At 40.4% G+C, this 15260-nt stretch overlaps 2 pseudogenes and 2 gene segments (V, D, J or C); 1 reads left to right on the top strand and 3 right to left on the bottom strand.

Annotated features, from left to right (window-relative positions):
- Nucleotides 1-1443: 1443 nt before the first annotated feature.
- LOC120555112 lies at nt 1444-1931 on the bottom strand. The segment is given in 2 exon segments: nt 1444-1766; nt 1880-1931. Coding segments are annotated over 2 exon segments (375 nt in total).
- Nucleotides 1932-5470: 3539 nt separating this feature from the next.
- Nucleotides 5471-5922, top strand: LOC120555174 (annotated as a pseudogene).
- Nucleotides 5923-6837: 915 nt separating this feature from the next.
- Nucleotides 6838-7449, bottom strand: LOC120555142. The segment is given in 2 exon segments: nt 6838-7148; nt 7365-7449. Coding segments are annotated over 2 exon segments (366 nt in total).
- A 1341-nt stretch (nt 7450-8790) lies between these two features.
- LOC120555113 lies at nt 8791-9278 on the bottom strand (annotated as a pseudogene).
- Between the last annotated feature and the right edge of the window lie 5982 nt (nt 9279-15260).

Consider the following 15260-nt stretch of genomic DNA (forward strand, 5'->3'; position numbering starts at 1 on the left):
TTATAGGATTTATTTTTTATTATTTTTATGAGTTCCAAAATTGCTCCTGTTTATTCTTTGGCAAGAATCAGATAAGAACATGAGATTATAATGTGATATGAATGCAGTAGTTTTTTTTGACACGGGCGAAGCAGGCAGCTGCCCGTATTTTTCGTGACACATGGGGGGCGGCACGAGCACTTAAAAAAAAAAATCCCTCTGTGCCGCGAAGCACAGAAGTTGTGTGAGAAGGGGAAAGGGGAGAGGGGGCTGAAACCGACTCTGTTGAGAACTAAAAGTAGACTAGATAGTAGAAGGTCACAAAAGCAATCCAACTTAGCAAAAAAAAAAAGCCGCTGTTATATGGTCGCTATTTTGGATCCACAAGGAGGAGTGGGGCTACGGGCGCACAGCCATGGGCCGTAGCTGTGTGTGTGTGTCAGTGTGGCGCCTGTCCTACCAAAGCAGAGAATTAGCTCCACACATAGTTCATTATAGGCTAAGTTTTAAATATATTTGGAATATCCATTGACATATTCACATTTTACATGAAAAAGGTTACTCTCAGATGTGTCCAGTATGGGACGTCGCATAGCATTACTGTATGTGCTGGGGTCTTTTCACTTATTTTATATACAAGTGGACACCTGAGCATTATCACCCATACTGATATAAATACACCCAGAACATGCTTTTAGGGATATTGCAGTCAAATATAGTGATTGTGATGTCATAATGCAGCAACAAAGTAAGCTGTATTTTCTGTCTTTAAAAACTCCTTATCGATTTAAGGTTAAAGCTGGTATAGTCTGTATTTTTTATCAATAAATCCCATTAAAGACCCAAACCACACCCTGATAAATCGGCTTCCTCCAAAAACACATCAATAAGTAAAATCTTGTTAAAAACACATCAATGAGCAGCATGTTGTTAAGAAGTGATTAGCTAGTAGTACACAGGTCATACTGTACATACTACAGGTGGCTACAGTGCATGTAAATACGTAAGTCAAGGTGCATTCATTTGCTATTTCTGATTCTGATTCTGATTCTGAAAAATTGAAAATCGATTCTTTAACCCCCAGGCGCCAATACACGTCCTATAGACATGTTAAGATGTTTTCAGTAGAAATAAATGAGCTTAGGAATGTTGGAAAGTATTGAGAGACAGCTTTGGTCTTTTCATGTGTTATAATAAAATATAACTGTTTGTGCAGATTTTTTTTTTTTGGTAAATAAATATATTTTGTGAAACTTTTATGATGCTGTGTCTCCCTTTTGTTGAATCAGGTTGTGTGTGTGTGTGTGTGTGTGTGTGTGTGTGTGTGTGTGTGTGTGTGTGTGTGTGTGTTTTTTTGTGTAGGCCTCAGTGAAGTGTATCAGTCTCTGCAGTAGCTTCCAGCTGCAGCAGTCAGTTCAGTTTCTGTTCAGTCTGACTGAGGGAGGTTTTTGTAACGACCGCTTTTCACTGTGCCAACAACCACTGACTGTTGATGTGATGTCCACTCTGACAGTAGTAAACTGCTGCATCTTCAGTCTGGACTCCACTGATGGTCAGAGTGAAGTCAGAGTTTGATCCACTGCCTGTAAAACGATCTGGAATCCCTGATTGTCGAGTGCTAGTACTATGAATGAGCAGTTTAGGAGTTTCTCCATCTCTCTGTTGGTACCAGGCTAAACAGCTAGAACAATAAATATCCTGACTGGTCCTACAGCTGATGGAGACGGAGCCTCCCAGAGCAGAGCTCACTGCTCCAGGCTGAGTCACTGTGACCTGGCCTCTGGACTCTGAGGATACAGAGACAAAAAATAAAGCAGCGTCACGGGTTTTTCGTTTGTCGGCTTCATTTCAGAGGGACGGATGTTGATAGAGGAGAGGAGTTTGATTCTCTGGACTTTACCTGTGAAGCAGCAGCAGAGGAGAGTCCAGATGAGGACGGAGATCAAAGTCATGTTTTTGATGAGGAGGATTTCTGTGTCTTCTGTTGTCATGAAGGACAGCTGTCAGTCATCCAGTGTTCAACTCTCAGGACTATAAACTCTCCCAGAGCACTGGAGCATGGTGCTGCTGATGCAAAGTGGCTCTCTATGGAAATGCTCTGACTGACTCCAACAGGGACTTGGATTACTCTGATGATGCTGTTCATCAATGGATCAATCACTTTATCAGAGTATTGATTAGGAATGTGTCACTGCTCATTTGTATGATTCTTTGGTTTGAGTCCATAAACTATTTTAGGGGTACCAAATATATTAAGCACAAGTGTTACAAACCACCTTCCCCCCATAGGTTTGCTTCTACAACAGACTAACGATACTCATACAACAATAAACACAACACAAGATTCAGTGTTAACTTACATTTTGTTTATCAACGTACATAATAATATCCCTTCTTTGAGGATAAAGTTGGGTTTAAAAATATACAAATATATTTGACAAAACCAGAGGTGGGTAGTAAAGAGTTACATTTACTCTGTTACATTTACTTGAGTAAGTTTTTGAAAGAATTATACCTCTAGGAGTAGTTTTAAATCTCTATACTTTTTACTTTTACTTGAGTAGATTTGTGAAGAAGAAACTGTACTCTTACTGCGCTACATTAGGCTACAATGAGCTCGTTACTTTTCTTTTTACCTCTTTGATATTCTACGCGTCATTGTTTGTATTCCCCCGGGACGCCTTTATTTTAATGTTTTATTAGAGAGAGAAACTTCCACCAAAGGCTCTACCACACGACGTGACTGTTCACCAATCAAACGTAGTTGTGCAGTCTCGGCCAGCTGGCAACAAAAATAGGCGACCGGTGATGCGTAAATCAACGCTTATCAATATCACTTCCCCATCAGTCAGGACCAAGATCTGACCATAATTACACTTGTCCTTTCCATAAACTGCCGTAATTAGCCTATTATTTCAATTGCAATCCTGCCAGTGGAAGCGATCGTGAGAGCAAATAAAAATATATAAAACATAATTCAAACCGGTGGCGCATTGGCTCAAGAGCAGAGAAATAGCCGATATGTAATTCCTCCCATTCAAATCTATATATTTCATAAATATACCCATCAGGGAATGTTTCGCGTTGTCGGTCTCTAAATGTTTTAACTTTTGTGGGGCACTCTTCCCCTGTCTCTTTTTTCTCTCTCTCTCTTTTCGCCTGATCTTCTATAAGAACGATGATCGGTTCTTAGGCCTATTGATTGATCAGTAGGCGTTGCTTTTACACCGGTTGATATCTCCAACATAACCTGCCCCGACCAGGTTAGGTCCAGCATGAGTTACCACGGCGATTGAACCAGGTATCAAGTGATCCACCTTCGCGATAAAGAAAACCCTGGGTTGAACCTGAAGTTAGCTCGTTAACCCCAAATCTTGCTTCATAGTACAGGCCTCTGGCCTCAATATGAATACATGTTTACCTTAGTAAAAGTGCCAAAGAGCAGCTCCAATCACCATCCAATTTGTGTTACTTGTGCGTATTTATTTTTATGGATTATTATTTTATGGATTTTATTTTTTAAGTACTTGAATTTACCTGGATTATTTTAATTTAAGCTATTTTGTAATTAATTAATTTTTATTTATTTTATTGATTGGATGAACTATAATTTGCCTAAAGATGATTATTTAGTATTTTTGTCTGTCTGATTGAATGCTTATTTAAAAAAATAAATCAGACGTTACTCAACAGTTACTCAGTACTTGAGTAGTTTTTTCACCGAGTACTTTTTTACTCTTACTCAAGTAATTATTTGGATGACTACTTTTTACTTTTACTTGAATCATATTATTCTGAAGTAACAGTACTTTTACTTGAGTACAATTTTTGGCTACTCTACCCACCTCTGGACAAAACTAGCGGGGCCAGAGGGGGGTTGAGGCTTAATATTAAGGGGACATTGGCCATCCCCCTCTCAGAACAACACTGATTCAATACAACACATATCAATCACATCACTGTGGAACAGATTTAACTGAAAAATATTATTTTTCATTCATCATCTACAATAATCATGTTTTTGATAATGATTTACATTTGGGCCGAATTTATTGGGGAATTTTTCTTCAGAAATATTTCAATTATTTTCACTGAAAGAGAAATGTATATTGTTAGTGGATGTTTAACATTTCATTTCAAGGAAAGATTAAATACATTTTCATAGTTTGAGTATCAGTTTTAAACATTTTGACCAGTTATGACATAATGTGTAAACTGTGAATGTGTTTTGGTGAGTTTGTTTGTGTCAAAGTCAGAGAGCCGTGTCTCTCTACAGTGAGAGGTTTTTGTACGGCGGCTCAATGACTTTGTATCACTGTGGTACACGTTCGGTGGAGGAACCAGACTGGAATTTGGAAGTAAGTCAAATGTTTATTATTTCAGGAGCTAATTTTCTTTTTATTCTTTTATATTCAACAGTCTAAGAAAAATATTTGCCTTTCAATAATCATGGTTATGGGTTCCCACAAAAGTTTGCTCTAAGACTCGTGGTTCACTTTAATAACAGAAATTCAAAAAGTAATTGTAAGTAAAACATTAAATGAGGATACATCATTATTTCCAACTTTAATGGTAAAGCCGTTTTTTGGGGTGTTTGGTTGGTTGGTGTGTTGGAAAAAGGTAAGAGGGGGGTCTCTCTAGCAGTTTTTTTTTTTTTTTTTTTTTTTTTGTTGAGGTGAGGTTTTTGTACGGAGCCAAATTCAATGACTTTGTATCACTGTGGTACACGTTCGGTGGAGGAACCAGACTGGAATTTGGAAGTAAGTTCCTGCACAACAATAGTTGATACATTATTGTGAAGTAATGTTTTAAATTACCCTTTTGAAAGGGCAGATAAATATGTTGTTTTATTGATGAAATGTATTCATGTTTATATTCATCCTCCTTTATCATGAGACTAACTCAGAGCAGCCTCAATAAATATTTCTGTCAATTTAAATAACTTGATGATGAACACAAAACTTATATTCTACTTAAAATGTTTGTTAAGGTTAGTCATTAATGTTACACTATGAATATAATGTATTGTTGCAAATTTAGTTTTAAATCTTTTGAACAGTTTGCTAAATAATGACTGAAATCCACATGAAGAACATTTCATTGTTGTCAGTTCATTATTTGTATTTGTTTGTTTCCACTAAATACTCTAAAGTAATGTATGGTTATGGTTTTAGAATCTGTGAAAGATTTGACATTTTATTTCCAGTGTATAGTTTGATATATATCAGCTCATTGTGTAGATGATTCTCTCTGTGCTGATTTACATGAGAGGCTTCTTAAAGGGAAGTGAAACAATGTGTGGGTGAGTGACTGGTGGAGCAGAAAACCATCTGACAGAAACTCCTTAAAGGGAGAAAACCAACTCTCACACAGTCAAGGTGTCCAAGTGTCTGCTGGTTGATTGACAGCTGTGTGGTCCCTGTCCTCTAAGCTGATTGGTGTCTCCTAGGTGATGTCCGTCCCACCCTGACGGTGCTGCCCCCCTCAGTGAGGAGCTGCTGCAGGGAAGGCCACGCTCATGTGCCTGGCCAACAAGGGCTTCCCCTCAGACTGGAGTCTGGCCTGGAAGGTGGCAGCGCAGCAGCAGCAGGCAGCGGGGAGGAGAGCAGGAGCCCCGGGGTGCTGGGGAAGGACGGCAAATACAGCTGGAGCAGCACCCTGAGGCTCCCTAAAGACCAGTGGGAGAAGGTGGGCTCTGTGACCTGTGAGGCCACCCAGGGCTCCCAGACTCCGCTCTCAGAGACACTGAGGAGAGACCAGTGTTCCCAGTCCTGACCTGACTCACTGGGACTCTGCTACTGGTTTCACTCTGATACTGATCTCAGTCTGCTCTCTGCGACTATCTCTGTTTTTAATGTGATATCTTTCAATAGCGATATTTGCTTGTTGCAATCTTTCTATATTATTTCAGTGCTTAAAGACAATAAAGACGTGTTCATCAAATCAGTTGTTTTCATGTTATTATCAAAGTGTCTCTTTCCATCTGTTCTTAAGTGTGTTAGTGACTTTTTGAATTCTTGAGGACAAACTGATCTAACAAAAATGTTATAAACTCTCTAATAATGACTGCAGAAAGACAGTTTAGGATTATATAAAACAATGTCTGGAATAATAAACCTTTGGAACAAAACTCATGGTCAGAACATTTCAATGATACATCATCCAATCATCTCTTATTACTGAAGTGTGTTTAAAGTAAGGACTGTTATATTGTATTTGCTTTAAGTGTATCTAAAAAATTATTATATTGAACCATATTTGCTAAATCTTAAATAAAAAACAATATCATCAGCATAGATGGAAGTAAAATGTCTGTCATCTTCAGTTCAAAATCTGGAAATATTGTGTGTTCTGCTGAAGATCCACAAATAGACAACAAAAGGAAATAATTTAAGCTTTTCTGATTTACATACTCCATGAATTTGTTCACTAAAAGATATAAAACACGAAATAATTAAAATATGTCATAGATGTGATTAGTAACTTTACAACATGAATGAAATAATATTTCGTAATGTATTTCAACTATGAGTAAGTTTGAGTTTCTATGAAATCTGGTTAGATATGAAATAATCAAATCATATTTACAGTTTTAGTGTTCATGTGTTATCATACTCTGTGGATTAAACCTATCAAATAATTGAAATTATACTTTTAACAGAAGTTAGATTTGATGTGCAGCAGAATGTCAAACCCTGTTTTAAAGTTAGATAAAGTATATTTAGTGTTAAAGTGAGTTCAAAGTTGATTATTATTAAATATAGTTTTGTTCAGTCAAACGTGTGTTTTAGTTTCAGTGCAGCTGTTGAGTCAGATCAGTTCCTCTCCAGCTGAGTGAGGTTTTTGTACGACGTTGTATCACTGTGTGACTGGATAGCTTTGATATTGCTGACAGTAGTAAACTGCTGCATCTTCAGTCTGAACTCCACTGATGGACAGAGTGTAGTCAGTGTTTGATCCACTTCCACTAAAACGATCTGAAACTCCAGACTGACGGGTTGAAGTTGAATAAATCAGGAGTTTAGGAGATTCTCCAGGTTTCTGAAGGTACCAGCTGAGTACGCTAGTACTAACAGTTGAACTGGCTTTACATCTGATAGACACAGACTGTCCTGGAGCAACAGACTGGGATCCAGGAGACTGAGTCAGGATGATTTCTCCTGATGAACCTGGAAAACATGAAAAAGAGCAGAAGGGTTATTGAGACAAATCCAGCTTGGAGAAAGATGATCAACATCCAAACAGAAGAGTCTCATTTCTTTAACATGGAGAAGAGATGGAAGAAGGTAAATGCTGCTTGTTCCAGTCTTTCTCCATCATAGCAGAACATCATTGAGGTGAACCTGGTTGCATCCTGAAGCAAAGTTTATAGAAGAGAGTCTCACCCTGAACAAGGAGCCCCAGGGTGGCCAGCAGTAGAATCAGTGACATCATCATCATGCTGCCAGCGTGTCAGTGTCTCTGAAAGTCCTGGACAGTCACTGATCACCACTGGCCTCTTGCGGCTGGGAGCAGAGAGGCAGGACACATATGCAAACACACAGAGTCAGTGAACTGTAGCTGTCCTCAACATGTCATGCTGTTTCCCCCTCAGTGCTGAGAGCATGGACCTACATATTTACATATTCACATGGAGAGGAGATTGATAAGTCTGGTAGTAAACTGATCCAGTGACTTGTGGACAGTTTTGTTGTGTCTTTCCAGTTTGGTAATATGGTGTTTTTTTGATAATGATTAATGATATTAATATAAATGCAGGTTGGACAAGTTTGGGTGTTTCTAATGTGAAGATTTCACCATGTGAAGCAGTGATGAGTCTTTATAGAAGGCTGAGGCCAGTGTTGTAGTTCTCAATATCAGTCTTGGTCTCAAGACCACTCTTTGAAGGTTTCGGTCTCGTCTCAGAATCTGCCGCATCTTTACTCGGTCTTGTCTTGTCTCAGATCTTTGGATCCAATCCCATGATCTTCCTCAGCAGACGGAGTTCACCCAGTTCTCATGGAATATTTTAACTTCTGAGCCAATGTGGACAAGAAGTCTCATAAATGCTGAGAGGAATGCGAATTTGAAAATCTACATTTTAATAACATCTGCTGAGGAAAAGTATGTGATATGATTAAAAGCTCAACAACAGCTACTGGATGGACGTTGTGAAGAGATAGTTTTGCTGTTTCCAAAGTCAAGAATGAACATGAGATTCTAATGTGATATGAATGGATGGTGTCATCTTGAGTTAGCTGTGTGATTCAGCTGTCTGTGCTCTCTCTGCAGGTGATGGTTAGAGCAACTGGGAACAGCTGAGGATGTTCCCAGTAGCAGGAGGTTATTTAAGTCTGGATGCAGTGCAGCCCTCTCTCTGGCTGACTCTCCACTCTGCTGCAGCTTTGCTCCTCTCCCGTCTGCTTTAGTTCTCTAATCTGCTCCTATCAACATTTACACACACATATTTACCAGTCATGCACATCACACAAACTGACTTATACTAATACTATACTAACTGACTAATATCCACAGCCTATACATTAAAGTTAACCATTTTAATGTGGTTTAATTTGTTAAAATAAATATTTTGTAAAAATGTGATGGTGTGTCTCCCCTTTGTTGTGGCCACATGAATCAGGTCATTACTGTGTGTGTGTGTGTGTGTGTGTGTGTGTGTGTGTGTGTGTGTGTGTGTGTGTGTGTGTGTGTGTGTGTGTGTGTGTGTGTCCTCTCAGTGAAGTGTATCAGTCTCTGCAGTAGCTTCCAGCTGCAGCAGTCAGTTCAGTTTCTGTTCAGTCTGACTGAGGGAGGTTTTTGTACGACGCTTTTTCACTGTGTGAACACATACTGGCTGTTGATGTAATATGCACTCTGACAGTAGTAAACTGCTGCATCTTCAGTCTGGACTCCACTGATGGTCAGAGTGAAGTCAGAGTATGATCCACTGCCTGTAAAACGATCTGGAATCCCTGATTGTCGAAAGTGCTAGTATAGTAAATGAGCAGTTTAGGAGTTTCTCCATCTCTCTGTTGGTACCAGGCAAAATAGTGGTAAGAAGGAATATCCTGACTGGTCGTACAGCTGATGGAGACGGAGCCTCCCAGAGCAGAGCTCACTGCTCCAGGCTGAGTCACTGTGACCTGGCCTCTGGACTCTGAGGATACAGAGACAAAAACATAAAGGCCGCGTCCACGGGTTTAGTCGGGCTTCATTTCAGAGGGACGGATGTTGATAGAGGAGAGGAGTTTGTTTCTCTGGACTTTACCTGTGAAGCAGCAGCAGAGGAGAGTCCAGATGAGGACGGAGATCAAAGTCATGTTTTTGATGAGGAGGATTTCTGTGTCTTCTGTTGTCATGAAGGACAGCTGTCAGTCATCCAGTGTTCAACTCTCAGGACTATAAACTCTCCCAGAGCACTGGAGCATGGTGCTGCTGATGCAAAGTGGCTCTCTATGGAAATGCTCTGACTGACTCCAACAGGGACTTGGATTACTCTGATGATGCTGTTCATCAATGGATCAATCACTTTATCAGAGTATTGATTAGTATCTTTCAATAACAAATCTTCCATATGTTTGATTTAGACTTCCCAGGACCAGCTGGAACATATAAAAGAAGTATTTTATTCCCTATGCCACACAGGTATTGAACACATAATGACTGCATCAGAGAACACTTTTTGTACGATTTACTCTCTTGTATTTTTATAGGACTTATTTCCTGCTACGTGCCCATTTGCACTATTTTATATTGTATTCTGTATGTTTTAAATGGTCAACACTGGCCTCTTAACGGCTGGGAGCAGAGAGGCAGGACACATATGCAAACACACAGAGTCAGTGAACTGTAGCTGTCCCTCAACATGTCATGCTGTTTCCCCCCTCAGTGCTGAGAGCATGGACCTACATATTTACATATTTACATGGAGAGGATATTGAAAAGTCTGGTAGTAAACTGATCCAGGGACTTGTGGACAGTCTTGTTCTGTTTTTACTAGTTGGTAATATGGTCTTTTTTGAAAATGATTAGTTATATTACTATTAATGCAGGTTTGACATTTTTGGATGCTTGTAATGTGAAGATTTCACCAAGTGAAGTAGTGATGAGTCTTTAGAGAAGGCTGAGGCCGAGGATCTCAGATGACATGCATGAGAAACTCCAACCAGAAGTTTCTGACATTAAAAATAAAATTCCGTTCATCTCCTGAATCAATGCTATTTATTCCCAGCAAGTCAGTACTTCATGAATGCATAATTACCTAGATCCACTTCGAAAATTACACACGAAGATGCAACATCTTCCAGTTTCCTTTTCGACATTCGAGCTGCTGTTAACCTGAAACGTACGGTAAAGTAAATGGCTAACGTTATAGCAGAGAAATCTTGGGGAAACCCTTAGTAACAGAAAAAGCACAACCTTGTGGGTGAATGAAACCATTGATTCCTTCGTTGATGTTGTTCATGCAAACTGTTCCGTTCTCTCTCACACACATGCAGGCACAGATTATTCCTCCATAAAGTGAATAACTTCACTATAGAACTCTAGGACCTTTTCTGGCAGACTGCCACACTATGTTTGTGTTTTTTTTCTTTTACATTTATCTTTTTATTTCATTTAGACATAATATATTATGAAAGTATTAAACTGCTGTGTCAGTGTTATTATGTTCAGTAGCACGTGATGATACTTGTTTTTAAAAAGGCATTCATGATTTGTGCATGAAATGTAATATTACTCTGTTGTTATGCCGGTTTATATGGTATCGATGGTGCGTAGCTGTGTAGAGAGGAATCTGCCGACACTGTTTCTTGATTATAAAGGTTTATTTACATCAAAGAAATCAGCATCTTGTACAAGCTCTGCAGAGCTCGGAGAGGACCGCTTCTCAGATTCTCAAAAGTCACTCTGCCTTTTCTTTGTTTGAACATGGTATATATCTATAATATGTGTAACATAGCTGGGGAGGAAACATTACTTTGACCAATGGCTATCATCCTTTCGGAACCAAGCCAACAAGGGCATCCCTAATTCTTTCCAGATGTTTCCAGAGAAGTGTCCAGCGAATGTAGGCTAAAGTTCATAAGAAGTTTCTTTGTTACCAAAAACTTAAGACAAAGTTTATAAAGGTCCATTACAAGTCCAGATACTACACTACATTTGAAGATTGCATTATGACTTGTTAAAGGACTCTAAATACAAAATGTATGACTTGGGACTTGACTTGGGATTTGGTAGTCTTGACTTGGAACTTCAGTGCAAAGACTTGAGACTTACTTGTGACTTGCAAAACAGTGACTTGGTCCCCCTCTGAAGATCATGAGGTATGATTGAAAGCTCAACAGCTACTGGATGGACATTGTGAAGAGATTGTTTTGCTGTTTCCAAAGTCAAGAATGATCTCAATGTTATTTGTTGGGTTGTTGAGTTGCATGTAGGAGAAATTGTGTTTTTGCATATACTTTATATAGATGCAGTTATAGGATTTCTTATTTCTTATTTGTATAAGTTCCAAAATGGCTCCTGTTGATTCTTTGGGCAAGAATCACATAAGAACATGAGATTATTATGTGAGGCGAAGTATGCAGATCTTGTGGCGGGGTGCAGAGAAAGTGGATGGAGTGTGAGGCTGTACCCGGCGAGGTGGGCGCCAGAGGCTTTGTGGGCAGATCAACATCACGTCTGCTCAAGGAGCTGGGACTACGGGGGCCACCCCACTGAGCAGATCCACCAAAGAGCTCTCTGAGGAAGTGGAGAAAGCAAGCCACTGGCTCTGGCTGAAACGATGAGACAAGACTTGGGGAGTAACATCTATTAGGTTTTGCTGCAGGGGGTGTCAGGAGAGGCGCTCCTGTTCACTGCCCGCCGCCACCAGGAGATGTTCTGGGTTAAAGGGCGAAACGGCCAATGAGCGGTGGTCCCCAGCTGAAGACCCTGCAGCAAAACCCTCGCGGTATGCGGTCAGGTTTAAGCCTGCCTCAGGGAAGAGGACGCTCCTCCCATGCACAGTCCACCTCAGGCACGTTGGAGATGCAACAGGCCAAAAGCCCAGCAGAAAGAACACCTCGCTGTAATGAATGATGATATGAATGCAGTAGCTGTTTTGGCACGGGCGAAGCAGGCAGTCGCCTGGGGGGCATTTTCATGACACATGGGGGGGGCACGAGCACTTCAAAAAAATCCCTCTGCGCCGGAGCACAGAAGCTGTGTGAGAAAGGGGAAGGAGGGGGCTGGAAACCAGATTCTGTTGAGAACTAAAAGTAGACTAGATAGTAGAAAGTCACGAAAGCAATCCAACTTGGCAACAAAAATAGACGGTGTTATACTTATATTTAGGTTTTACAAGGAGGACCGTAACGGCCACGGATGTGTGTGTGTGTGTGTGTGTGTGTGTGTGTGTGTGTGTGTGTGTGTGTGTGTTGTTTGTGTGTGGTGTCAGTGGGAGCGCCTGTCCTACCAAAGCAGAGAATTAGTCCACACATAGTTCATTATAGGCTAAGTTTTAAATATATTTGGAATATCTATTGACATATTCACATTTTACATGAAAAAGGTTACTCTCAGATGTGTCCAGTATGGGACGTCGCATAGCATTACTGTATGTGCTGGTTACATTTTCACATAATTTATATATAAGTGGACACCTGAGTATTATCACCCATATTGATATAAATACAGCCAGAACATGCTTTTAGGGATATTGAAATGCAAATGGAGTGATAGTGATGTCATAATGCAGCAACAAAGTAATCTTTATTTTCTGTCTTTTTAAAACTACTATGTGCTGGAAGGGGGTCTCGCCCAGGGTGTAATTCAATTTAGAACCGCTACTGTTAAATGAATGGATGGTGTCATCTTGAGTTAGCTGTGTGATTCAGCTGTCTGTGCTCTCTCTGCAGGTGATGGTTAGAGCAACGGGGAACAGCTGAGGATGTTCCCTAGCCTAGAAATCTAGACGCACCCCTAGAGGCAGCAAATTTATTTTGCAGCCAGGGGGTCTAGGCACTTGGTCAGGCCAATCACATCATGTACAGACTTGGTGGGCGGGCTTATGGCTGCTGCTGCTGGGAGCAGAGGTCTTCTGGAAGACTTGGAGTTAAGCTTTTCTTTGAGAAAAGAACAAAGAACGGCACTGAAGTCATTCTTAAAAAGGAAGATGTGTTCCGAGTTTTTGCCGGAACCGATAATGGCAAAAACTTCTCTACCTTCTTCGTTGCTCTGCCTGGTTGTAAGCGCTATCCTATTATGTGCAGAGGGAATTTGAAAGACAATCATTTATCCCGCCCTCGGATTGAGCCCTGTCAAGAGTGAGTTCCCAGACCCAACATCTGGATGTGGGTCTGGCTTGTCAGGCTAGATGTTCCCAGTAGCAGGAGGTTATTTAAGTCTGGATGCAGTGCAGCCCTCTCTGGCTGACTCTCCACTCTGCTTTAGTTCTCTGCTCTGCTCCTATCAACCTTTGTAACACCCCGCCCACACACATATTTACCACTCATGCACATTGCACACATGTGATTACTAATATCCACAGCCCATACTTTAATTACATAAGTTAACCCTTTAATTTAGGTTGATTTGTTTAAATAAATATCTTTTCTAAAAATTTGATCGTGGTGTGTACTACATGTTTAAGTTGTAGAAGTGTGTGTGTGTGTGTGTGTGTGTGTGTGTGTGTGTGTGTGTGTGTGTGTGTGTGTGTGTGTGTGTGTGTGTCTGTGTGTCCTCAGTGAAGTGTATCAGTCTCTGCAGTAGCTTCCGCTGCAGCAGTCGAGTTCAGTTTCTGTTCAGTCTGACTGGAGGGGAGGTTTTTGTACGGCTTTTCACTGTGTGAACACCCACTGGCTGTTGGGAATGTGACCACTCTGACAGTAGTAAACTGCTGCATCTTCAGTCTGGACTCCACTGATGGTCAGGTAGAGTCAGAGTTGATCCACTGCCTGTAAAACGATCTGGAAATCCCTGATTGTGAAAGTGGTAGCATCGTAAATGAGCAGTTTAGGAGTTTCTCCATCTCTCTGTTGGTACCAGGCTAAAAGGTTCCCATTAGCTACTCTCTGACTGGTCCTACAGCTGATGGAGACGAAGCCTCCCAGGCAGAGCTCACTGCTCCAGGCTGAGTCACTGTGACCTGGCCTCTGGACTCTGAGGATACAGAGACAAAAACATAAAGCAGCGTCCACGGTTTAGTCGGCTTCATTTCAGAGGGACGGATGTTGATAGAGGAGAGGAGTTTGATTCTCTGGACTTTACCTGTGAAGCAGCAGCAGAGAGAGGGTCCAGATGAGGACGGAGATCAAAGTCATGTTTTTGATGAGGAGGATTTCTGTGTCTTCTGTTGTCATGAAGGACAGCTGTCAGTCATCCAGTGTTCAACTCTCAGGACTATAAACTCTCCCAGAGCACTGGAGCATGGTGCTGCTGATGCAAAGTGGCTCTCTATGGAAATGCTCTGACTGACTCCAACAGGGACTTGGATTACTCTGATGATGCTGTTCATCAATGGATCAATCACTTTATCAGAGTATAGTAAATGGTTGATTTAGGGTCCCAAGGAACTGCTGGAACATTTACAAGAAGTATTTTATTCCCTATGCCATACAGCCATTGAACACAGAATGACTGCATCAGGGAACACTTGTTATTTTATAAGATCTGCTTTCTTGTATTATTTATAGAACTTATCTGCTGCTACCTGCCCATTTACACTATTGTATATTGTATTCTGTATGTTTTTAATGGTATGTTGGTTTTTGTGCATTGTATTTACTGTTGCTGTACTTTGGAGAAGCCAAAGACAAATTCTCACTGAGGGTGGACAATAACGCCATTCCAATCGAATGCTTCTTCTGTCTTATTTAAATTAATTGCAAGTGAAGAAATTATATACATTTAACATGTACCAAAACATTTATTAAGGAACTCTGCAGCACTGTGTTATTGTCAGTTCTCTTTTCATGTGACAAGATTTAACAACAGCCTCATTTTGGTGAGTTTGTTTGTGTCAAAGTCAGAGAGCCGTGTCTCTCTACAGTGAGAGGTTTTTTGTCCGGCTCAATGACTTTGTATCACTGTGGTGGACTTTTGGTGGAGGAACCAGACTGAATGTTGGAAGTAAGTCAAACTTTTAAGAAACTATTATTTAAGGGCTATTTTTTCTTCCTTTACTTTCTTCACTATTAAATTTCCATATTTGTGCAGCCATGAATCCAAAAGTTTTACAGAAATATTTTTGCTCTAAGTGACAAAGGTTTGCTGTTGGTAGAAAATTCAAAAAGTTCATTGTTACAAAATGAAATATTTTT

Source organism: Perca fluviatilis, unplaced genomic scaffold, assembly GCF_010015445.1.
Source record: "Perca fluviatilis unplaced genomic scaffold, GENO_Pfluv_1.0 PFLUV_unplaced_scaf_2, whole genome shotgun sequence".
NCBI lineage: Eukaryota > Metazoa > Chordata > Actinopteri > Perciformes > Percidae > Perca > Perca fluviatilis.